This window comes from Coregonus clupeaformis, chromosome 38 (assembly GCF_020615455.1).
Source record: "Coregonus clupeaformis isolate EN_2021a chromosome 38, ASM2061545v1, whole genome shotgun sequence".
NCBI lineage: Eukaryota > Metazoa > Chordata > Actinopteri > Salmoniformes > Salmonidae > Coregonus > Coregonus clupeaformis.
Genome location: NC_059229.1, coordinates 3,295,751 through 3,321,218, shown reverse-complemented (window position 1 = coordinate 3,321,218; position 25,468 = coordinate 3,295,751). Strand labels below are relative to the sequence as shown.

At 44.4% G+C, this 25,468-nt stretch overlaps 1 protein-coding gene across 1 annotated transcript in view; it reads left to right on the top strand.

Annotated features, from left to right (window-relative positions):
• Positions 1-5,866, top strand: part of LOC121553965 (zinc finger protein ZFPM2-like) — a 120,053-nt gene extending 114,187 nt beyond the window's left edge. The window contains exon 8 of the mRNA XM_041867370.1: positions 2,571-5,866. Coding sequence (XP_041723304.1) covers positions 2,571-5,014 — 2,444 coding nt within the window. The 3' untranslated portion in view covers positions 5,015-5,866. The remainder of the gene's footprint in view (positions 1-2,570) is intronic.
• The last annotated feature ends 19,602 nt before the right edge of the window (positions 5,867-25,468 follow it).

The following is a 25,468-nucleotide window of genomic DNA, read 5'->3' as shown; positions in this document are numbered from 1 at the left end:
CTAGACTTGGCACTCCGGTACTGCTTGCCGTGCGGTAGCAGAGAGAACAGTCTATGACTAGGGTGGCTGGAGTATTTGACAATTTTGAGGGCCTTCCTCTGACACCGCCTGGTATAGAGGTCCTGGTCTGTCCATAATAAAGCACTGCTCTGTCTTCTTAACAACACTATCAACAAGGCAGGTCCTACAGGCCCTAGTTTTGTCGCACCTGGTCTACTGTTCAGTAGTGAAGAGGGAAAATTACAATTGGCTCAGAACAGGGCAGCACGGCTGGCACTTAAAAGTACACGTGAAGCTAACATTAATGATATGCATGTCAATCTCTCATGGCTTAAAGTGGACGAGAGATTGACTTCATCACTACTTGTATTTGTGAGAAGTGTTGACAAGCTGAATGTACCGAGCTGTTTGTTTAAACTACTAGCACCGGACACCCATGCATACCCCACAAGACATTCCAGAGATCTCTTCACAATCCTCATGTCCAGAACAGACTATGGGAGGCGTACAGTACTACATAGAGCCATGACTACATGGAACTCTATTCCACATCAGGTAACTGATGCAAGCAGTACAATCAGATTAAAAAAACAGATTAAAATACACTTTATGGAACAGCGGGGATTGTGAAGAGACACACACAAAGGTACAGACACACGCATACGCACTCAAGCACTAGCACACGCACTCTACACACATGTACATTGTAATATTGTTGTGTGGTGATATTATACGTTTTTTTGTATTGTAGATGTGTAGTGGTGTAATATTGTTATTTGATGTACTGTTTTATATTTTGTTTTAGGAACCTTGGCAGCAGCTAATGGGGATCCCTAATAAATACAAATAAATACAAATACAACCATTTTTATCAGAATGTGGGCTGGCCCTCCTTGAAGTCTCATAGATGGATTTTGTCCATAAAGCCCTCTTGCATAAATGTCTGCCATACCTTACCTCATTGCTAGCCTATAGATTTACAGGCTACCGGACCGGGGCTCAGCGATAGCTAACTCTGGAGATCCCTTCGATCTCCACTGGGTTGGGTAGATCTGCTTTTAGTTTTTTTGCACCTCTGTCGTGTAATGATCTACAATACACTTTAAAATTGGAGGAATTGGTGTCTCTAGGGCATTTCAGACGGTTGTTAGGGGACTTTTTCACTGAACAATTTTTCTGTTTTTTTATGATTGTGTTTTGCTTTTTGTGTGTTGTTGTGTATAATAACATGTATATGAATGTGTAGTGTAAAGGCTCATCTGGAAAATAGATCTTGGTCTCAGCATTGACTCCCTCTCAAAATAAAGGTTAAATAAAAATAGACATATGCTGTACAAATATCATACACTCTCAGAAATAAAGGAATTTTTTCTTAAAGGGGTGCAACCACTTGTCACTGGGGTGGTGCCCTGTAAGGTCATCCTTTGTACCTATAGTTATAGGTAAATAATTGTATCCCAGTTCATACCTCAGATATTACCTTTCTGTAGTCCACAGGCTTTTAGAAAAGGTAAATGTTGTCTTTAAAGAGTACCAACACAGTGACAAAGCCATATGTTCTTGGTACGTGACAAAAACGTACCTCTACCATAGACCAGTTAAAGTGGTACAACACTTCCACTCAAGGGTGTCCAACAATAACTAACTGAAAGCCACGCCCCCAATAAATCAAGCCGCCAATATAATTTCCCAGTGTGCCTTGCCTTTTCGAGTGAATTGTAGAGTTACCACCCATGACTGTATTTGTTAGTGACAGAGACATGGTTGTTGAATTTGTTCATTTTCAGTCCTGTGAGTTCCTAGGTGTATGTTATTATTCAAATTAGTCTCTTTATGACATTACATATCGCATAAGGCCTTATTTTCAAGTTTTCCCCAAATACAGTGGCCTGAAACCCATGGTTTACAAAATTCCCAGATTTTCAAGAAATCCTGGTTGAAGGATTTCCTGCTTATTCCCTCCTGTTTCCAGTAATCTACCAACTGGAATTTTTGAAAAACCTGGGAAAGTTACCATGATTTCAGTAACGGGTGCATAAAATCGTAGTTAGTTTAGGTACATTTATCTTATTTATCTTTGTGTAGTTTAAGATTAATAAATGAATCAATGTACATGCAAAAACACAGATATTAAAAGCAATTGCACAAAATCTACCTGCAGTAGAGCATGCTGGGAAATATGGTAATGATAATGATTATGGTACAAATGTGCCTTTTTAGGGTACCAACCCAGTGACAAATCCGTTAGTTCCCTTTAGGTGGCAAACATGTATCATTGTACCTTATTGAGGGTACAAAAGTTCAGAAATGTACCTTCACATCGTACCCCTTTTTTTGAGAGTGAGAGTGTGTTTATTGTACCTTTATATTCAAAATATTGGGTACAAAAATGTACCCTTATACTCATTATCCGCACATGTACCCTAAAAGGTACTGAACAGTACTGTGCCCTAATGTGTATTTTGATATTTTTGTATCCCAGGGAACAGTACTGCACTCTAACCATACCCTTATTACTAAGAGTGTAAATATATTAACAATCTAAAATGTCTTTGTAATCTCCTCCCTAGGTGTTAAGGTGGAGGAGGCGGTGTCCACTGGAGGCGGCAGCATGAAATGCACAGTGTGTGACCACACAGCAGACTCTCTCCCCAGCCTCCAGCAGCACATTCTCTCCCACCTGTCTCAGACAGGCTACCGGTGCTCCCACTGCCACTTCAACTTCACCTCCCCCAGAGAACTGGACAAGCACCACGAGATCCACGGACACAGTCACAGCCCACTCAGACAGCTCAGTCAGGCCGATACAGAGTGCTCTCCCAAGGGGGGCAGCAGCGTGGAGAGGAGACCCCAGCAGGCCAAGATGGAGCAGGGGAGGGAGCTCCTTCAGAGCCCAGTGCTGGGTAGAAGCCTTGACACCAGGACCAGTCCCAATGCGGAGCTGGAAAAGATAGAGACTTCCCCAGTGAAAGCTGATCCTAACTCAGGAAGCAGAGCTAGTTTCTCCTACACCAGTGTCAAATCGGAGCCCTCCAGCCCTCGCCAGGCGTCCTCGCCCATCCAGAACAACATGGGCCCCGCTGCTTTCCCCATGGGGCCGTTCTTATCCCATTTCCCCTTCTCACAGGACATAACAGCTGCCCCCCAGGCCTCGGAGATCCTGGCTAAGATGTCCGAGTTGGTCCACCGTAGACTGAGGCATGGAGGTACTAACCACTACCCTGCTCATGTCATGTACAGCAACCTTGTCCCCAAAGGGGCCACGTGTTTCGAATGCAATATCACTTTCGGGAACTTGGACAACTACTTAATTCATAAAAAGCACTACTGTAATAGTGGTTGGCAGCACGTGGCCAAGCCACATGATTACGCCAGTGTCCTGGACAAAGTGACCGATACAGGGAGCCCTAAAAGTGGGGGTTTGGGTGGGTTGGGCAGCCTAAACATGGGTCAGGGTCATCTATCTGACCCCAACAGTCATCTCACTTCCCCCCGCCTGAACCTGTCAGGACTAGACCTGTTCAAGGTTGGGGAGGGGAAGGCACAGGTACAGGCTGAGCTCCCAGGTACTGTGAAGAACCCCTCCACCCCCACCAGAACAGATGAGAACCCCTCTATACAGGGAGACGTGACAAGTCCCAAAATGTCTCAAATGCCAAAGACAGAAATCTTAGACCCTAACAAGACAACGTGTGAACCCTGTAAGATCACCTTCAGTCGTACAGAGACCTATATGGTTCACAAGCAGTATTACTGCGCCACGCGTCATGACCCGCCCATGAAACGAGCGCACGGCAACAAACTGCCCGCCACCCAGAGAACAGTGCGTACACGGAAACGGAGGAAGAACTTCGAAATGAACGGTCCCAACCACGAACAACAGAGGTCTTCCATGAATCATCATCCACGTTACTTTGGGATAGCACCCATTGGAGGACCAGGCATGTACCAAGACCCAGGGGAGATATTCGGTAACCAGTTTCACCCCAGGTACATGTTCCTTGGCATGGTTCCTAAGCATCCAGAGGCTAATCTCCCTTTCACAAAATCAGCTCTGATATCTAAGTGCAATGCCATAGCGCAAGATGAACTGGACAGCCCTATTGATCTCAGTAAAAAGTGTTCATCATCAAGCCCTGGTAAATTATCTACCACCCATAAAAGACTCATGGACTATCACGAGTGCACAGTGTGCAAGATCAGCTTCAACAAAGTGGAAGACTACCTTGCGCACAAACAGAGCTCTTGCCCAGTCACTGCTCCAGATCACAAAACATCTGCGGTCGTAAAAAGAGGAGGGTTTAACAACCCAGTAGATGACAACGATACAAACTTGGAGAAATGTGTCACCAATGGAGCCAATGAGGTGTTGTTTCAAATAGGTAGCACTAAGGGGGATCAGCTCGCTGTCATCAAAGAGGAAAGCATGGACGAGTTTCTGTCGCAAGAATTTAACCCTCCTTTATTTAAGAAAATTAGACGTGATGAACAGATTTCACCCTTTCTTGGAATCAAGCCTGCCGACTACACCACAGATACAGTGGTGATGCAGAGAGAGCTCAGCGAGCAGAGACAAAGCCCCAATGAAGGGAGTGAGGTGGAAAAAAATCAGCCTATGCCTGATGGCTACCAGGAAACACAAGGTGTTTTGCCCCAAAATGGCCGCCAGGGGCCTGAGGACATGGTCATAGACACAGAAAACACACTCCAGGACAACAAGCTTGTTAACTCTCATCTCCCAGACAGCCACGTATCATCCTTGTCAGATTCAGAGAGTCCTTTCAGTGTCAACTCCAAGAAGAGCACTTCCTCATCTTTATCCTCCCCAGTAGTTTCAAAGACAGAGGAGGTCCTAACTTCCTGTGTGAAAAGAGGCCTGAACGACTCCATCCAGGCAACACAGGGTAATGTCAAATACTGCCGCCCCTGCGACATCCAGTTCAACAACCTGTCCAACTTCATAACGCACAAGAAGTTCTACTGCTCGTCACACACCGCTGAGCACGTCAAATGAGTTTGGTTCGGTGCCCAGTCTCTCTCCTCCTAAACCTGCCACACACAGCTTAAATACAGCACTGCTGGTGGACAATCAAGAGTACCATCTCCCTTCAATTTGATAGCAAAATGCAAACATGTTTGTTGGACAAAAAAAGGTGTCATATTTTTTGCCCTCTTTGTGTTGTATTTATTGTATTAGAAAAATACTTTCAGTGTTAAGATTTTAATAGATATTTAATTGAAAAATAATGATGTTTATGCTAATTAATTCTAAAACCGTATGTCATACGCACAGAGAATTGTTGACTTTTGAATGCATATTTATTGATTATGAAGATATGTACAACAATAACTCATTTTTGGTTGAAAAGCCTCAGAAGCGCTTGTCTATCTATACAGATTATTATTGAGTTTTAGTATGTTTACCATCATGAAGTGATTAAAATAATACTGTTTTTGGAATGATAGGACACGTTTGTTGATCTTATATTTCAGTGTAGAACTTTGTCATGTACTTTATGTGTAAATTGCAGTTTGTATATTCATTTAAATGTCTGGTTTTACTCTGATGCAAAACGTTGTAATTTTTTAAGTGTACCTCTGTTTGTTGATTTTGTTGTCCTTTTTTAAAATCTCTATTGCAGTATTATGAAAGAGTGAATTAATATGTTTATTTTGTCTGATTTGATGAATTGTTGATAAAAGGTTTATGAGTGTTTACCATGAAGGTTGTGATTATTCCAATGTCAAAAAATACATTGTTAAAATGTGTTGCTATGCATGCCTGTGTTCGGAATGAAATTTCTCAAAATGTTTGATATTTTTATGTTATGTGTTGTGGAAATTAAAATTAAAATCTCAGGCCCAACTTGCTTTGTGATGTCTATCTACAGTATCTCCCAGCAAACACGTTACGTAACCACGACCAACCCTGACGTAATGGATTGGTAATTATTGGTAATTCCCACAACGTAATCTGAAGGTAATATCATAACCACCACATTTGGTCATCTTCCTTACCATCTCAACACGTCGCAGCAACGTGATTTCATAACGTTACATATTGGCTCCAAATCCCGATTATACCCATGGAGAATGTAACAGTATGACTGATATAGGTTTTTCAAGGCTGCATGCGCATTTGCATTGCTGTGTTTATGAAATAATTTGGTATATGGCTCACACTCTATTTGATATGTGAAGCATGTACCGCAAATGTATTTTCAATGCATATATATAAGGTTTTTGTTCAATTCAATTAATAGATTGGTTTTTAATTAACACAAGTTCTCCCTCTGTTTTTAAAATCATCAACTGGAGTGTCAATATTTAGTGCTACCACTAGAGAGAGACATTCAGAGTGTTGCTACTGCCTGTGCGCGCTGCTCTTCTTCACATTGAGAACGAAGAAGCAAGTTAACTCTCCCGTCTCGAGTGAAAATTGTATAGATTTTGTGAATGAAGCAAGGCTAGCTGGATGGTTTTGTATGTAAGTCTGTGAGACAAAATGGTGGCCACAAAGATCTTTATTTTAAGTATGAATGTTTTTAGCTCCTAATGGTTTTGTTTGCACGAACAAAGGCTCACATTATTTGTAAATTCATTTGTACATATGAAAAATGCCAATTATATGTAATTTAACCTCTTCATCACGAGGTTCCCCATATCCGGGGGACTCCTCCCGCAATCTCAAACAATGGCATAGTACGGTTTTTAAACATGTGTGAATACCTGAATGTTATACACTACTGGAACGAGAAGCGTCTCAACTGTGAATCTAGCTAAACTGTTGTTGCCCAAATGAAATAATATTCAGACTCCAAGCAAATATATAAGCATATAGCAAAACCAGTACTGTATTTTGAAACCGTGCATGCCCGTATATTCGTAGACAGATAACGTATTTTTCTCAACCTATCTACACAAACGATACACCATTCAAAAGCTGCTACCTCACAGATTCCAACAGTGATAGCCGTGTTCCTCTATGACCAACACTCACTAAACTATTAATCAAAGAACGTCAATAACAAACTTCCATTTTTTTTTATCACAACAACAAACTGTGTCTTACCTTTGTTGTTTCTGTTACCAAAAGTAGTGTCTGATCGAATAAAACCACTTGAAAAGATACTCTAGGGTCTCTCTCTCATTCCGAGTCGATTTCAATGAGTTTCCATCGTTTTACATGGCCAACAATGTGTTTGAAGATGAAGTCAGTAGTTTGGTTCAATCACAACAGGCACTGTTTTGTCGCCATCTTCTGGATATATGATGCAATCCCCGTGGTTTGTCTTTGTGCTCATTTAATTCTACTGCTCCAGAGCTTTCAATAGAAGAGTCACATGTCATAATCGACCAACCGGTTGTCTCATATTAGTTGACTTGCTGCGTTACGCACGGTTACGCAGAGCGCACAACAACACTAGAATTTCGGAGGGAAAACGCAAAGTTTATTCAAATATGTCAGGCTATAGTAACAAATATACAGTTACAGAGGCGTTATTAATTGTAACAGATGAAAGTTGGACTCCATGTATCCCCATTGACTCTGAATCAGATGATGAGGACCTGCTTAGACCGGACGAACCAGACCCCAACGATGAGAAGGAAGGTTATCGTGTCCAGGGCCCTACTCAAGCATCAGAAGAGTATGTAATCCCATTGTTATTTATTACTTCTAATACTACTATTACTAATTTATTGTATGAGTACAAAACATACATTCTAAAATATCTATTTGAGTAACTGAAGCTCAACGTAAGTTAGCGCTAGCTTAGCTTAGAGGCCCACGCGCAAGTTTACTTACAATAGAATGCTATGTGTATTATTTCTTGTCACTGAATTATCACTTTAGTTGACATTCTCATAGTTCGAACTATTTATTTTATATATCTGACTTTTGAGTCAGATTTGTCAATGAATGAATACAAGTGTGTTTTAGTCATGATTTTCTTTTCTCTTTTGTCTTGTTTGTACAGTGAAGATGATTATATAGGTTGATGAGCCACAGCCAGAGCATCTGCCTCCTCAGCCACAGCTTCCCCTTCCTCAGGCAGAGCCTCCTCTTCCTCAGCCTGGCCGCATGTCTAGACAACGCACTTCTGCTCCCCTCCCTCAGCCACGGTCTTCATCGGACACCGAGTCCCCTGTAAAGAGCCCTCAACCCAAAAGAAAAGGAAAAGCTTTCTCAAAGTCAGTGGGGGAAAAAAGTATTTAGTCAGCCACCAATTGTGCAAGTTCTCCCACATAAAAAGATGAGAGAGGCCTGTAATTTTCATCATAGGTACACGTCAACTATGACAGACAAAATGAGAGAAAAAAACCCAGAAAATCACATGGTAGGATTTTTAATGAATTTATTTGCAAATTATGGTGGAAAATAAGTATTTGGTCAATAACAAAAGTTTCTCAATACTTTGTTATATACCCTTTGTTGGCAATGACACAGGTCAAACGTTTTCTGTAAGTCTTCACAAGGTTTTCACACACTGTTGCTGGTATTTTGGCCCATTCCTCCATACAGATCTCCTCTAGAGCAGGGATGTTTTGGGGCTGTCGCTGGGCAACACAGACTTTCAACTCCCTCCAAAGATTTTCTATGGGGTTGAGATCTGGAGACTGGCTAGGCAACTCCAGGACCTTGAAATGCTTCTTACGAAGCCACTCCTTCGTTGCCCGGGCGGTGTGTTTGGGATCATTGTCATGCTGAAAGACCCAACCACGTTTCATCTTCAATGCCCTTGCTGATGGAAGGAGGTTTTCACTCAAAATCTCACGATACATGGCCCCATTCATTCTTTCCTTTACACGGATTAGTCGTCCTGGTCCCTTTGCAGAAAAACAGCCCCAAAGCATGATGTTTCCACTATCGTATATGAAGATTATGACGTTGTTAATGTTTTAAGTGGAACCGGAGAGGACGTTGATTTTAGTATCAAGAGGGAATGTTTTAGTGTAACGCCACATACAACAGACAGGAAGTGTGTTGTAGACAGGGGATTGGACAGTAGAGGGAGCCACCCACATCTTGGGGAGATTATATATACTGGGGGAAAAACGAAGAAGAGTCAGAAGCATTCAGATTAATTTGGGAGGTGCTTCTCCAGACACCGCGGGTCTGTAACTTATGCTGTAACCTTGTGATATTAATAAAAGCCTCTAATCACGGTGCAGCCTAAGCGGACTCCTTGATTGATAGCAATAATTGCCAGCATTCACCCGATACGACACCACCCCATGCTTCACAGTAGGTATGTTGTTCTTTGGATGCAACTCAGCATTCTTTGTCCTCCAAACACGACAAGTTGAGTTTTTACCAAAAAGTTCTATTTTGGTTTCATCTGACCATATGCCATTCTTCCAATCCTCTTCTGGATCATCCAAATGCACTCTAGCAAACTTCAGACGGGCCTGGACATGTACTGGCTTAAGCAGGGGGACACGTCTGGCACTGCAGGATTTGAGTCCCTGGCAGCGTAGTCTGTTACTGATGGTAGGCTTTGTTACTTTGGTCCCAGCTCTCTGCAGGTCATTCACTAGGTCCCCCCGTGTGGTTCTGGGATTTTTGCTCACCGTTCTTGTGATAATTTCGACCCCACGGGGTGAGATCTTGCGTGGAGCCCCAGACCGAGGGAGATTGTCAGTGGTCTTGTATGTCTTCCATTTCCTAATAATTGCTCCAACAGTTGATTTCTTCAAACCAAGCTGCTTACCTATTGCAGATTCAGTCTTCCCAGCCTGGTGCAGGTCTACAATTTTGTTTCTGGTGTCCTTTGACAGCTCTTTGGTCTTGGCCATAGTGGAGTTTGGAGTGTGACTGTTTGAGGTTGTGGACAGGTGTCTTTTATACTGATAACAAGTTCAAAGAGGTGCCATTAATACAGGTAACGAGTGGAGGACAGAGGAGCCTCTTAAAGAAGAAGTTACAGGTCTGTGAGAGCCAGAAATCTTGCTTGTTTGTAGGTGACCAAATACTTATTTTCCACCATAATTTGCAAATAAATTCATTAAAAATCCTACAATGTGATTTTCTGGAATTTTTTTTCTCAATTTGTCTGTCATAGTTGACGTGTACCTATGATTAAAAAGACAGGCCTCTCATACATTTTTAAGTGGGAGAACTTGCACAATTGGTGGCTGACTAAATACTTTTTTTCCCCACTGTATATATATATTTATATAAAAGCCAGTGGGGGCTGGTGACGGGAGGACGGCCCACAACATCGGCCGGAATGGAGTGGAATGGCCGGAATGGAGTGAATGGAACAACACAAAACAGACGAAAACCATGTGCTTGATACCATTCCACTCACCCCACCCCGGCCACCACTACGAGCCGTCTTCCCCTCACCAGCCTCACCAGCCTAAAAACATTACAATACATTCACAGATTTCACAACACACTGTGTGCCCTCAGGCCTCTACTCCACCGCTATCACATATCTACAGTACAATATCCATGTGTAAGTGTGTGTATAATGTGTATGTTATCGTGTGTGTGTTTGTATGCATGTCTGTGCCTATGTTTGTGTTGCTTCACAGTCCCCGCTGTTCCATAAGGTGTTGAATGAGGGAGCTACATATCATTTAGTATGAAGTCACGCAGGTGTCCTCACAGAAATCTCCCATCACCTGCACTACTTTTTCTGTTACCCTCTGCTTTACAGCAGAAAGAGACTGCTATGGTACTTGGCTTCAGCAGCACAATCTTGTGTAGAGGACTGAGGGTGTTCTAAATACTGTAATTGTAAATTGTGTGTGTGTGGTTTGTGGTGTGTCACTTAAGACATTAGATCAGTGTTGGCTGCTAACTTGGCCCTTATCTTAAATAGTTCACTTCTGTGTTGGGAGGCATTGGATCAGCATTCTCGTCGAGTCTCCTGTTAGTATTGTTTCATGTAGGGAAGCTAATGATCCAGCATGTGTGTCATTCCTGGGAGAACAGACATTTCTCAGCCTTGACGTACAGGTCATGCTCCAACAGTCGACCAAGCACCTTGCGCACCAGGGACACATGCTCGGCGCGTGCAGCGGAGTATATTAGAATGCAATCTATATACACCACTACACCCTGCCCGTGCAGGTCCCTGAAAATCTTGTTTACGAAGGATTGGAAGACTGATGGAGCATTCATCAACCCGTCCGGCATGACGAGGTACTCATAGTGCCCAGAGGTGGTACTAAATGCTGTCTTCCACTCATCCCCTCTCAAGCGCTCCTGAGATCCAATTTGGTGAAGAAGCGAACCCCGTGCAATGACTCTGTCACACTGGCTATGAGAGGCACAGTGATCTGATTTAGACCTCGATAGTCAATGCACGAGCGTAAACCTTCATCCTTCTTACTTCACAAAAAATAAACTTGAGGAGGCAGGTGAAGTGGAAGGCCGAATGTATCCCTGTCCCAGAGATTCGGAGACATATGTTTCCATAGCCGCCGTCTCCTCCTGAGACAGAGGATACACGTGACTCCTGGGAAGTTATGCGCCTACCTGGAGTAGTTGAGTCGCCTTCTTTTTACAGAAGGTGAGAGCCAAATCGGCATATTCGGGGGGAATGTGCATAGTGGAGACCTGGTTTGGACTCTCCAACGTAGTTGCACCTAGGAAACACCTACACACCTCCCTGAGCACTGACGTGACCATCCCTTGAGAGCCCTCTGTTGACACGAAATAGTGGGGTCATGAGAGGCCAACCAGGGAAGCCCCAACACCACAGGAAACGCAGGAGAATCGATCAGGAAGAGACTAATTCTCTCCTCATGACCCTCCTGCATTTTCATAAAGAGGGGAGCTGTGACCTCCCTAATCAGGCCCGACCCTAAAGGACGACTATCTAAGGCATGTACAGGGAAGTGCACATCAACAGGAACAATGGGGATCCCTAATCTACGTGCAATTGAACGGTCAATAAAGTTCCCAGCTGCGCCTGAATCTACTAGCGCCTTATGCTGGGAATGCGGGGAAAACTCCGGAAATTCTATGCATACACACATGTGCGCAACAGGGAGCTCTGGGTAAGTCTGGTGCCTACTCACCTGGGATGATCCACCAGTGCCCCTACCTGCTGCCTCGACTCCCTGGGGAACCTCCCCAGCACCGACCAGCAGCGTGCCCTCTGCGGCCACAGTTGGTGCAGGAAACGCCCCCCCCTCCGGTCACCCTTAGAGCAGCACCTCCAAGCTCCATAGGGGTAGGGTCGGAGGTGCTGGGGGATGGAATGGACGGACCCTGATCCGGACGTCCGCGGGTGGCCAACAGGTTATCCAGCCGTATAGATAGATCCACCAGCTGGTCGAGGGTAAGGGTGGTTCCTTGCATGCCAGCTCCCGACGAACATCCTCACGTAGACTACACTGGTAATGGTCGATCAGGGCCCTCTCATTCCATCCCGCACTGGCCGCCAAGGTCCTGAAGTCCAGTGCGAAGTCCTGTGCGCTCCTCTACCCGTCTGAGGTGGAACAAGCGTTCTCCCGCCGCTCTCCCCTCAGGTGGATGATCGAAGACGGCAGGTGAAATCCTCAAAGCGAACCAACGCTGCATCAACCCGACAGACAGAAGATGAGGGCAGACACGCTCTCGTATCCCGAGGGAGCCGGGTGGATGGTCGCCAGGTAGAGCTCCACCTGGAGCAGGAACCCCTGGCACCCGGCATATGCCCTCGGGAGCGAGAGCCTAATCCCACTGGGTCCAGGTGACGGAGGGGTGGACATCGGTGTGGGTTGACCTGAAGTTGATGGGGTTGTGGGAAAACCCCCTCTCTCCCATCGCTCCATGGTCTGCAAAACGCGATCCATGGCTATGCCAAGATTCTGTAGCATCGTCGCATGCTGCTGGACGCTCTCCTCCACTGGTACCGGAGGACTGGCTGCACCTGCTGACTCCATATTAGGAGCGTGTTTCTGTCATGTGTCAAATGTGCAGCGGTAGGACGGAGTCAGGCGCAGGACACAGAACTGAGTAAATGACGTACCTTACTCGAAAATAAACAATACTAATCTCCACGCAGGGAAAACACACCAGCTCACATAAGTGTATGACACAAAACAAAGAACAAACACGCACAAAACCATGTGGGAACCAGAGGGTTAAATAGGGAAATAATAATAATGCAATGGGAACCAGGTGTGTACAATCAAGACAAAACAAATGGAAAAATAAACGTAGATCGGTGGCAGCTAGAAAGCCGGTGACGACGACCGCCGATAGCCGCCCGCACAAGGAGAGGCACCAACTTCGGCGGAAGTCGTGACAATGTGATATTTCCGGTTTTTAAAAACCTGTTTTTGCTTTGTCATTATGGGGTAGATTGATGAGGGGGGAAAAAAACAATTTAATCCATTTTAGAATAAGGCTGTAACGTAACAAAATGTGGAAAAAGTCAAGGGGTCTGAATACTTTCCGAATGCACTGTATGTATGTATGTATGTATGTATGTATGTATGTATGTATGTATGTATGTATGTATCAAATCAAATTGTATTTGCCACATGCGCCGAATACCACAGGTGTAGACATTACAGTGAAATGCTTACTTACAAGCCCTTAACCAACAATGCAGTTTTTAAGAATTTTTAAAAAAAAGCAAATAATTAAAGAGCAGCAGTAAAATAAAATAACAGTAGGGAGGTTATATACAGGGGGTACCGGTACAGAGTCAATGTGCGGGGGCACCGGTTAGTCGAGGTAATTGAGGTAATATGTACATGTGGGTAGAGTTAAAGTGACTATGCATAAATAATAAACAGAGTAGCAGCAGTGTAAAAGAGGGGGTTGGGGTGGGGTGGGGGGGACAATGCAAGTAGTCCGGGTAGCCATGATTAGCTGTTCAGGAGTCTTATGGCTTGGGGGTAGAAGCTGTTAAGAAGCCTTTTGGACCTAGACTTGGCGCTCCGGTACCGCTTGCCATGCAGTAGCAGAGAGAACAGTCTATGATTAGCGTGGCTGGAGTCTTTGATTATTTTTAGGGCCTTTGACACTGCCTGGTATATAGGTCCTGGATGGCAGGAAGCTTGGCCCCAGTGATATACCTTTAACCTATTTTTGCTTTCTACACTAGACGCTACACTGCTTTCAGCACTATGATCTGTCTTCTTCCTATGTCTTTCCACTACAGACCAGTCAGATCCTTGACCCTCATCCTCCTGCTCCATATCATCAAAATGGTCACCAATATTGATCGTATTCCAGCACAGTTGTTGCTTTTCCAACTGTCTCTCCATTTCTTCCATTTTGTTCACACTATTCACCGCCATTTCCCTTCCAATGCTCATTTTCTACAAAATACATCAATGGCGATCCCCCTCTCACTTCAAATCCACAGAATCAACGTCCACGTTACGTCTTCTTCTTCTTCTTCTGTGGGTTTTATGGCGGACTACAACCCAAAAAGGTGTATTGCCGCCACCAACTGGACGGGTAAAAAAATATATATATATACAGTATGTAAAAGTTGTAACTAACTTAATCCACCCAAATAAAAATAGTAATTTGACAAAAACAAAACAAAACTCCCACTTCTTCCTTCTTTCAAATCTCCTTATCTCCCTTCTCAGGCTCTAGGACCTGAGAGTGTGGTACGGCTTGTGACAATATTCCATGTAACTCCTCTGTCGAGAAATCTTTCAGTCCCAGGAACCGCTCAGCCGCATCCACAATAATATCTATTTTCCAGGACCTTCTCTCCACCTTGGCAGTACCATTAATCACCGTAGCTATAAAGGCCACAATGTCCACCTTCATACTCTTTCAAATATCATGGTCCTGCTGGTGAAAGGCAATCCCTGCAGCCTGCAGTGAAGACCTATCCACCATCATGGACTCTTCAGGAGCACCATTCAAACCCTCAACCCTTTTAACAGCTGCTACATATGAAATGCTCTGGACAACCCTGACTTTGGCCACCTCATTCTCTTTTACCCTTGTTGGGCATTCCAAAGACGTGGCTTCATGGTTCACACCACAATTACAACATGTCACATTTTCACTTTTAAAACACATTACATGATCTTTCCACAACTTGGACATCTCGGTTTCTCCCTTCTGCAAACACTTGAAACATGACCAAAAGCTTTACAGTGATCACACTGCATTGGTCTTGGGATAAATACTCTGACTGTAGTTTATATATCCCAACTGCACTTGAGTAGGGAGAGACTCCATATCAAGAAACAAAAGAACAGATAGACTTTTCTTCATTCACCACACGATTCATCCGACGTGTATCAATCACTCCAGGAATATTTTTTATCTCTTCAACATCGACTTCCCACGAGACGCCAGATATTACCCCCTTGAGGGGTGCCTGTTCCGAAGAGACACACACGAAACATCAAACTTATCAAATCGGGTGTGACGCAACACACGTTCCTTATGATCTGCAGAAGTACAAAAAATCAAAACAAGCCCGCCTCTCGTGACCCTCACAGCCTTCATTTTAACCAGCACTCTCTCCACCAGTTTGGATATCTCAAATGGATTCTTCAAGATTGGTAATCCGATCAGCTGCTCTTCATTAACAAACCGTACTCCAACAAGATACGAAAGGACATTCTCAGCACTGTACACTACTTTGCTCAGTTTTTCATTCTTTTGGACAATATTCAAATTCTCCTTGATTCTACCGCCATTAGATTCGCAATCCACTTCAGCGTCCGCTTCCGCAATCTTTCCCGAGCGAGCGCCCTCAGCCTGTCGAACTTTCTAAACTCAATTTGCTACTATCTCCACATTGTCTCAACCAATGTTCCCTCTAAACTGGGCGCGTCAGTAGCCCTGAGACTGCTGTGCAGCTCCCCAGGGACTGCCTCGCAGAATAAATATTAGCCCACAGAGAGAAGCACGAGTGTCACGATCGTCAGGGAGAGACCAATGCGCAGCGTTGAAGGTGAACATATTTATATTTATTTAATGATCACACGATCAAAACAACAACGATAACGTGACGTCTACAGTATAACACAAACCAAATCAGAACAAGAAACCACAAACACAAAGTGAAAGACAGACAGTTAAATATGGCTCCCAATCAGAGACAACCAGCTGACACTCGTTGCCTCTGATTGGGAGTCACTCAGGCCAACATAGATAGACAACGACTAGAACCTAAACAAAATAAACACCCTGGCTCAACATACGAGAGTCCCCAGAGCCAGGGCGTGACAGTACCCTCCAAAGGCGCGGACTCCGACCGCGCCAACCAACCACAACAGGGAGGGACCGGGTGGGCACCTCCGCCTCGGCGGCGGATCCGGCCCGGACATGACCCAGGCACGGGTTGTGCTGGACTGACGACGCGCACCCCTGGCTTGGTGCGTGGAGGAGGAACGGGCCTTACAGGCTGACGACGCACACCGTAGGCTTGGTGCGTGGAGCAGGGACAGGCCGGACTGGGCTGACGAAGCACACCACTGACTTGCGCGGGAGCAGGAACGGGCCGGAGCCGGTTGACGGGCGCACCACCGCCTTGGTGCGGGGAGCAGGAATGGGCCGGACCGGCTGACGGGCCACTCCCTGACTTGGTGCGGGGAGCAGGAATGGGCCTTACCAGGCTGGACGACGCACACCGTAGGCTTGGTGCGTGGAGCAGGGACAGGCCGGACCGGCTGACGGGCGCACCCCCGACTTGGTGCGGGAGCAGGAATGGGCCGGACCGGCTGACGGAAGCGCACCCCTGACTTGGTGCGGGGAGCAGGAATGGGCCGGACCGGTTGACGACGCCGCACCACTGACTTGGCGCGGGGAGCAGGAATGGGCCGGACCGGCTGACGACGCGCACCACTGACTTGCGCGGGAGCAGGAATGGGCCGGACCGGGCTGACGACGCGCACCACTGACTTGGTGTGGGAGCAGGAATGGGCCCGACCGAGTGACGACGCCGCACCACTGACTTGGTGCGGGGAGCAGGAATGGGCCGGACCGGGTGACGACGCGCACCACTGACTTGGTGCGGGAGCAGGAATGGGCCGGACCGGGCTGACGACGCGCACCACTGACTTGGTGCGGGAGCAGGAACGGGCCGCGCCGGGCTGACGAAACGCACCACTGACTTGGTGGGGAGTGGCAGGAACAGGCCGGACCGCACTGGGAACACACACCACTGGCCCTACGTGGGGATCAGAACAGGCCGGACCGGACTGGCAACACACGCCAGTACCTCTCGCCGTGCCTCTACAACCTCCTTCCCCCTGGTGACCAGTGACTCCCGTAACCTGGCGGCCTCCTCTGCCAACCCGCTGGACCGCTCTATCGCGGCCTCCTGCTGCCCCGACGCCGTGAGCCCCCCCTAAAAATGTTCTGGGGGTCTCTCCTCCCCGTGGGGCCAGGCCTCCATCGTTCTCGCCCAACTCTCGCTCCTCTGTCTCCAACTCCCGCCATTCAGCTCCTCAATGGGCTTGACCCAGTCGAAGCTCTTCCTCAACTGGTCCCAAGTCCACCCTCTCTGCTCCTCACTAGGCTTGACCCAGTCGAGGTTGCCACGGAGATCTGCTAGCGATGGCTCCTGGACACGCTGCTTGGTCGTGACGTCTACAGTATAACACAAACCAAATCAGAACAAGAAACCACAAACACAAAGTGAAAGACAGACAGTTAAATATGGCTCCCATCAGAGACAACCAGCTGACACTCGTTGCCTCTGATTGGGAGTCACTCAGGCCAACATAGATAGACAACGACTAGAACCTAAACAAAATAAACACCCTGGCTCAACATACGAGAGTCCCCAGAGCCAGGGCGTGACAATGAGATTAAACTTTCTAGACTAGATCGATGAGAGAAAATCTAGTACTTACGGGTATCCAAGAAAAAGAAGGAGAGGTTACCGAAAAAATGTGAAGGACTTCTTTTTTACAACGCTTCAAATCCCACTCGAGGCTGTCGATAAAATCCAACTCGAACGTGTACTCCATTTCGGACAAAGAGGATAGAGAAATTAGCGTCCAATCATTGCCAAATTTGCTTTTTTAAAGGATAAAGTAATGGTTAAAAGCCTAGGTAAAATAATTGCTGGCACGAAAATAGGCATGAATGATCAGTTCCCGAGGGAGATTGCAGAATCGCGCAAAGTTCTATACCCAATCTTCAAGGAAAATTGATTAAAAGGGAAGCGTGTTGCTCTCGTTGTCGATAAACTATATATTGACAACAAAATGTTCCGCGACACGAAGACTACTCCATGGCTATTCTGAAAGTTCTAATAGAGGAGTCGAATATTGGAACACCCAATACTAGCCATGGTAGGGATTGTAATAATTTGTATTTATTTATTTATTAATAATAAAGCACATTTATAGTATTTTATAAAGGGATAAGACGGTATTACAAGAAAAGATAACAAGCAAAATAACACATCTTCAAATATAACTAATTAGAACACAAGTACTCAATCAACATAGTGGAGATAAAAACATAGCAAACAGAACACATAGAAGGTACAGTATGTGCGTATGTGTGGATGTATTGTGATGGAAGGTGTGGTGTGCGTTTTTGTGTTTGAAAAATGTGGCATTAAGGAAGGAAATTGTTGCATATCCAAGAACCAACGTGTGTCTGTGAGCAGGGGTTGTGAGAGGGAGCTTTCAATTTTGTCCAGATGAGGGATATACATTTTAAAATAAAGTATACATCTAATCTAATTTTTTTTGTCCTATCATGATGGAACAATCCCCAACCCTATATCCTAGACACCCACCTGAGCGACCCATACACCAAAGAGAAGTCCCCATCTGTTTTATGGCCCTGCTGTGAGTTGCCTATATGCAGCCAAAACATACAAATAAATGCGGTCAGAGACCTACTTGAGCAGCACCGCCCCCTCAAGATTCTGAGCCTGCCAGGCAGGGTTGGTCCTACAAAGCAAGCGCCCCCTGATGGAAGAGCATAATATACAAGGACATTCTCAAAGCTGCTAATGAGAACCTTGACGACCTTGTACCTAGCCGGTGTGGATTCCGGTGGGGTACCCCCACCCAGGTAGTGGCAGTGCTGGCAACACTGGCTGCAGTAACCAATGGGGAGGGGGTCACACTCGGACAATCAGAGAGGGGGCATATTATTGTGGCCCTGGTGGCACAAAATAATCAAAGGTCTGACTGCACAGAGATGCTTGGGAAAAATGGTTACAACGGGGGACCAGAGTGTTTGTGTTTCAGGGGAAGTGGGTGGATCTGATCTCCATCATCTAGGACTTGACATAGGTTAATCAATCTTGCATGCTTTCTCAAACAGCTGTAACTGTATATGCATTCGTAAATCAGGTCCTTTCTTGAACATCTGAGCTTATTGTTGATTGTGGAGGAAAGGGGTTGAGTGTGTGTGTGTGTGTGTGTGTGTGTATCCAATATCTGTTGCAAGGGGGTAAGGATATTAGGGAGAATATAGGATGAACCACAATAATTGTTTGCTAAAATAATAATTGCTTGACAAAAATGTAATGTAATGCATTGGCAATCCGGGTAATAGGTAACAATCCTTTGCATGAACTGCTGACATTATTACGCATATTAATTGATAATGATGGAAATTAAGATATGCAAGATATTTGAATAGATAAAAGCTATATATAAAGCAAATTGAAGTGAGAGCATTGGAAATGCTTTTTGCGGTTGACCTGCTTCTGTTTTGTGGGTGGCACTGTGTGCTGTTTTCAAAGGACGGGTCCTGGCCTCTCGGGGGGGCCTAGGGATCCGGGGGGACGGGGGTGGTCTGCCAATCACTGGGATGACATCCCAACTTGGGTGGGGAGGGGCTTAAGGAGAACAATTGGAGGGTTACTTAGTAGCAATGCAAATATCATGTTACAGCTATATTGACACTCAATCAACTACTACTTCTACTAGGTAACTACTACTACTACTAGGTACTTTTTAATGGTACATTTACAAACATACAGTGGGGAGAACAAGTATTTGATACACTGCTGATTTTGCAGGTTTTCCTACTTACAAAGCATATAGAGGTCTGTAATTTTTATCATAGGTACACTTCAACTGTGAGAGACGGAATCTAAAACAAAAATCGAGAAAATCACATTGTATGATTTTTAAGTAATTAATTTGCATTTTATTGCATGACATAAGTATTTGATACATCAGAAAAGCAGAACTTAATATTTGGTACAAAAACCTTTGTTTGCAATTACAGAGATCATACATTTCCTGTAGGTCTTGACCAGGTTTGCACACACTGCAGCAGGGATTTTGGCCCACTCCTCCATACAGACCTTCTCCAGATCCTTCAGGTTTCGGGGCTGTCGCTGGGCAATACGGACTTTCAGCTCCCCTCCAAAGATGTTCTATTGGGTTCAGGTCTGAGACTGGCTAGGCCACTCCAGGACCTTGAGATGCTTCTTACGGAGCCACTCCTTAGTTGCCCTGGCTGTGTGTTTCGGTCGTTGTCATGCTGGAAGACCCAGCCACGACCCATCTTCAATCGCCTTACTGAGGGAAGGAGGTTGTTGGCCAAGATCTCGCGACACATGGCCCCATCCATCCTCCCTAATACGGTGCAGTCGTCCTGTCCCCTTTGCAGAAAAGCATCCCCAAAGAATGATGTTTCCACCTCCATTCTTCACGATTGGGATGGTGTTCTTGGGGTTGTACTCATCCTTCTTCTTCCTCCAAACACGGCGAGTGGAGTTTAGACCAAAAAGCTCTATTTTTGTCTCATCAGACCACATGACCTTCTCCCATTCCTCCTCTGGATCATTCAGATGGTCATTGGCAAACTTCAGACAGGCCTGGACATGCGCTGGCTTGAGCAGGGTGACCTTGCGTGCGCTGCAGGATTTTAATCCATGACGGCGTAGTGTGTTACTAATGGTTTTCTTTGAGACTGTGGTCCCAGCTCTCTTCAGGTCATTGACCAGGTCCTGCCATGTAGTTCTGGGCTGATCCCTCACCTTCCTCATGATCATTGATGCCCCACGAGGTGAGATCTTGCATGGAGCCCCAGACAGAGGGTGATTGACCGTCATCTTGAACTTCTTCCATTTTCTAATAATTGCGCCAACAGTTGTTGCCTTCTCACCAAGCTGCTTTCCTATTGTCCTGTAGCCCATCCCAGCCTTATGCAGGTCTAATTTTATCCCTGATGTCCTTACACAGCTCTCTGGTCTTGGCCATTGTGGAGAGGTTGGAGTCTGTTTGATTGAGTGTGTGGACAGGTGTCTTTTATACAGGTAACGAGTTCAAACAGGTGCAGTTAATACAGGGAATGAGTGGAGAACAGGAGGGCTTCTTAAAGAAAAACTAACAGGTCTGTGAGAGCCGGAAGTCTTACTGGTTGGTAGTTCTTTTTTAATCTTCAACATAGAAATGGTACCAAAAATAATTGACTGAAACTGGTTACAAATGATGCAGTCACCCATGATTCACCAAATGATATTTTGAAGGAGGAAGCAAAGTACTTTAAGCATATGTTTTCGTTTCAGTCGCCTCCATCTCCTCTAACTGAAGCTAATTGTATGGATTTTTTTCTATTGATAATGTAAAATTAACAGTCATACTGAAAGACTCATGAGAAATTACAGAGGAGGATCTTCTGGATGCAATTAAAGACTATAAGTCCGGGAAAACTCCAGGGTTGGATGGCATAACAGTTGAGGTATACCAAAACTGTTTTGATATAGTCAGAGGACCGTTATTAACATGTTTTAACTACTCCTATGTAAATGGTAGATTATCAGACACTCAAGAAGAAGGTCTGATTTAATTATTACTGAAACAGGATACAAGTGGAAAATATAAAGATCCAGTCCGTTAAAGAAATTGGAGGCCCGTTACACTTCAGTGGGGTGATGCAAGAATTCTAGCAAAATGTATAGCGCATAGAATTAAAAAGGTATTGTCGGACATTATTCATTCTAATTAGACAGGTTTTTTACATGGACGATACATTGGAGATAATATAAGGCAGGTACTGGAAACAATAGAACACTATGACAAATCAGGGAAACCAGGCCTGCTATTTTACATTTTAGTCATTTAGCAGACGCTCTTATCCAGAGCGACTTACAGTTAGTGAGTGCATACATCATACTGGCCCACCGTGGGAAACAAACCCACAACCCTGGCGTTGCAAGCGCCATGCTCTACCAACTGAGCTACATCCCTGCCGGCCATTCCCTCCCCTACCCTGGACGACGCTAGGCCAATTGTGCGCTGTCCCATGGGTCACCCGGTCGCGGCCGGCTACGACAGAGTCTGGATTCGAACCAGGATCTCTAGTTGCACAGCTAGCACTGCGATGCAGTGCCTTAGACCACTGCGCCACTCGGGAGGATATACTCGGAATAGATATCCCAAAATAAATAAATTATCTCACATCAATATATTTTAATAGAAAGTTAGCAAAAATAGATAATCTCTTGCTACCATGGAAAGGTAAATACCTGTCTATTTGTTGGAAAATCACCCTGATTAACTCTTTAATATTATCCCAGTTTCCCTATTTGCTTATGGTATTGCCAATGCCTAGCGAACAGTTTTTAAAATTATATGAGAAAAAAATATTCCATTTTATTTGGAACGGCAAGCCAGACAAAATTAAATGGCCTATTTATATAATGAATATGAATTCGGAGGACAGAAATGATTAAATATTGAAGCATTAGACATATCACTAAAAGCTTCAGTCATACAAAAGTTACACTTAAATCCGAACTGGTTCTCTAGCAAATTAGTAAGATTGTCTCACCCCATGTTCAAGAATGGCCTTTTTCCCAATTTTCAGATTACAACCTTTCACTTTCAGTTATTTGAAAAGGAAATAATCTCCCAAATATCACTATTTCTAAAACAAGCCATAGAAAGTTGGTTGCAATTTCAATTTAATCCTCCAGAAACAACAGAACAAATAATGGAACACATATTGTGGTTAAACTCAAAGATACTAATTGATAAAAAAGCATTATTTTTTGAAAAAATGTTTAAAAAAGGTATAATCTTCGTAAATTATATCATAGGTAGAACTGGTGGAGTTATGTCGCACATGCAGCTAACAAAAACATATGGAAATGTGTGCTCTACCCAAAATTACAAACAAATAATTGCAGCATTACCGCAAAAATGGAAGAGGAAAGTGGAAGGGGGAAAAAGTAAGTAACTTGTCTGTCGGCCCTGCATTAAAGACCATAATTGGTTAAAGAAAATTGTGATAAATAAAAAAGTATACCAGTTTCATTTAAGGACCAAAGGATTGACAGCCGTCCAATATAGATTGCAAAATAGTTGGGAAGATATTTTTGACGTTCCGATTCCATGGCAAATGGTTAATGAACTGATACGCGAAAACGATGCCAGATTCAAAATTTAGGATTTATCCATTTAAATTATTATACAAAATTCTTGCAACCGATAGAATGTTATTTATATGAGGGATACAATCTTCCCAGCTCTGCAGATTTTGCTGCGAAGAGACAATAATTAGATCATTTGTTTTGGTACTGTCCATTTTTAGGAGGGGTTGAATGGAGCTGAAGGTTGGGACTAATAACAACTAATAACAGCAAAATAATGTAAAATATATTGTGTCCATATTAAATATATAGGTTGAGAACTTTTGTAAAAGAGCACAGTTTGGGGGATATGGCATGTAGAGGCAAAACGGATGGACATCATGAAAATGATTAGAGAGGTTGAGGGTAGAGGAAGTTCAGGAGTAAAAACAAACTAAATGGAATTATTAAAAAATTAACTATGTCCATAAAATGTATATAGTATGTATATGCTGGAAGTAGAGGCCTAAGCGTTGTTGTTCACTAGTTTACTCAATTAGGGGAGGGGTGGTGGGGTTGGAAAGTAATAAAGGTAAATACATTTGAAAAAAGGATATGTACAGTGAGGGAAAAAAGTATTTGATCCCCTGCTGATTTTGTACGTTTGCCCACTGACAAAGACATGATCAGTCTATAACTTTAATGGTAGGTTTATTTGAACAATGAAGAACAGAATAACAACAAAAAAATCCAGAAAACCGCATGTCAAAAATGTTATAAATTGATTTGCATTTTAATGAGGGAAATACGTATTTGACCCCTCTGCAAAACACGACTTAGTACTTGGTGGCAATTCCCTTTTTGGCAATCACAGAGGTCAGACGTTTCTTGTAGTTGGCCACCAGGTTTGCACACATCTCAGGAGGGATTTTGTCCCACTCCTCTTTGCAGATCTTCTCCAAGTCATTAAGGTTTCGAGGCTGATGTTTGGCAACTCGAACCTTCAGCTCCCTCCACAGATTTTCTATGGGATTAAGGTCTGGAGACTGGCTAGGCCACTCCTGGACCTTAATGTGCTTCTTCTTGAGCCACTCCTTTGTTGCCTTGGCCGTGTGTTTTGGGTCATTGTCATGCTGGAATACCCATCCACGACCCATTTTCAATGCCCTGGCTGAGGGAAGGAGGTTCTCACCCAAGATTTGACGGTACATGGCCCCGTCCATCGTCCCTTTGATGCGGTGAAGTTGTCCTGTCCCCATAGCAGAAAAACACCCCCAAAGCATAATGTTTCCACCTCCATGTTTGATGGTGGGGATGGTGTTCTTGGGGTCATAGGCAGCATTCCTCCTCCTCCAAAACGGCGAGTTGAGTTGATGCCAAAGAGCTCCATTTTGGTCTCATCTGACCACAACATTTTCACCCAGTTCTCCTCTGAATCATTCAGATGTTCATTGGCAAACTTCACAAGGCCCTGTATATGTGCTTTCTTGAGCAGGGGGACCTTGCGGGCGCTACAGGATTTCAGTCCTTCACGGCGTAGTGTGTTACCAATTGTTTTCTTGGTGACTATGGTCCCAGCTGCCTTGAGATCATTGACAAGATCCTCCCGTGTAGTTCTGGGCTGATTCCTCACCGTTCTCATGATCATTGCAACTCCACGAGGTGAGATCTTGCATGGAGCCCCAGGCCGAGGGAGATTGACAGCTCTTTTGTGTTTCTTCCATTTGCGAATAATCGCACCAACTGTTGTCACCTTCTCACCAAGCTGCTTGGCGATGGTCTTGTAGCCCATTCCAGCCTTGTGTAGGTCTACAATCTTGTCCCTGACATCCTTGGAGAGCTCTTTGGTCTTGGCCATGGTGGAGAGTTTGAAATCTGATTGATTGATTGCTTCTGTGGACAGGTGTCTTTTATACAGGTAACAAGCTGAGATTAGGAGCACTCCCTTTAATAGTGTGCTCCTAATCTCAGCTCGTTACCTGTATAAAAGACACCTGGGAGCCAGAAATCTTTCTGATTGAGAGGGGGTCAAATACTTATTTCCTTCATTAAAATGCAAATGAATTTATAACATTTTTGACATGCGTTTTTCTGAATTTTGTTGTTGTTATTCTGTCTCTCACTGTTCAAATAAACCTACCATTAAAATTATAGACTGATCATTTCTTTGTCAGTGGGCAAAAGTACAAAATCAGCAGGGGTTCAAATACTTTTTTCCTGACACTACCGGTCAAAAGAACACCTACTCATTCAAG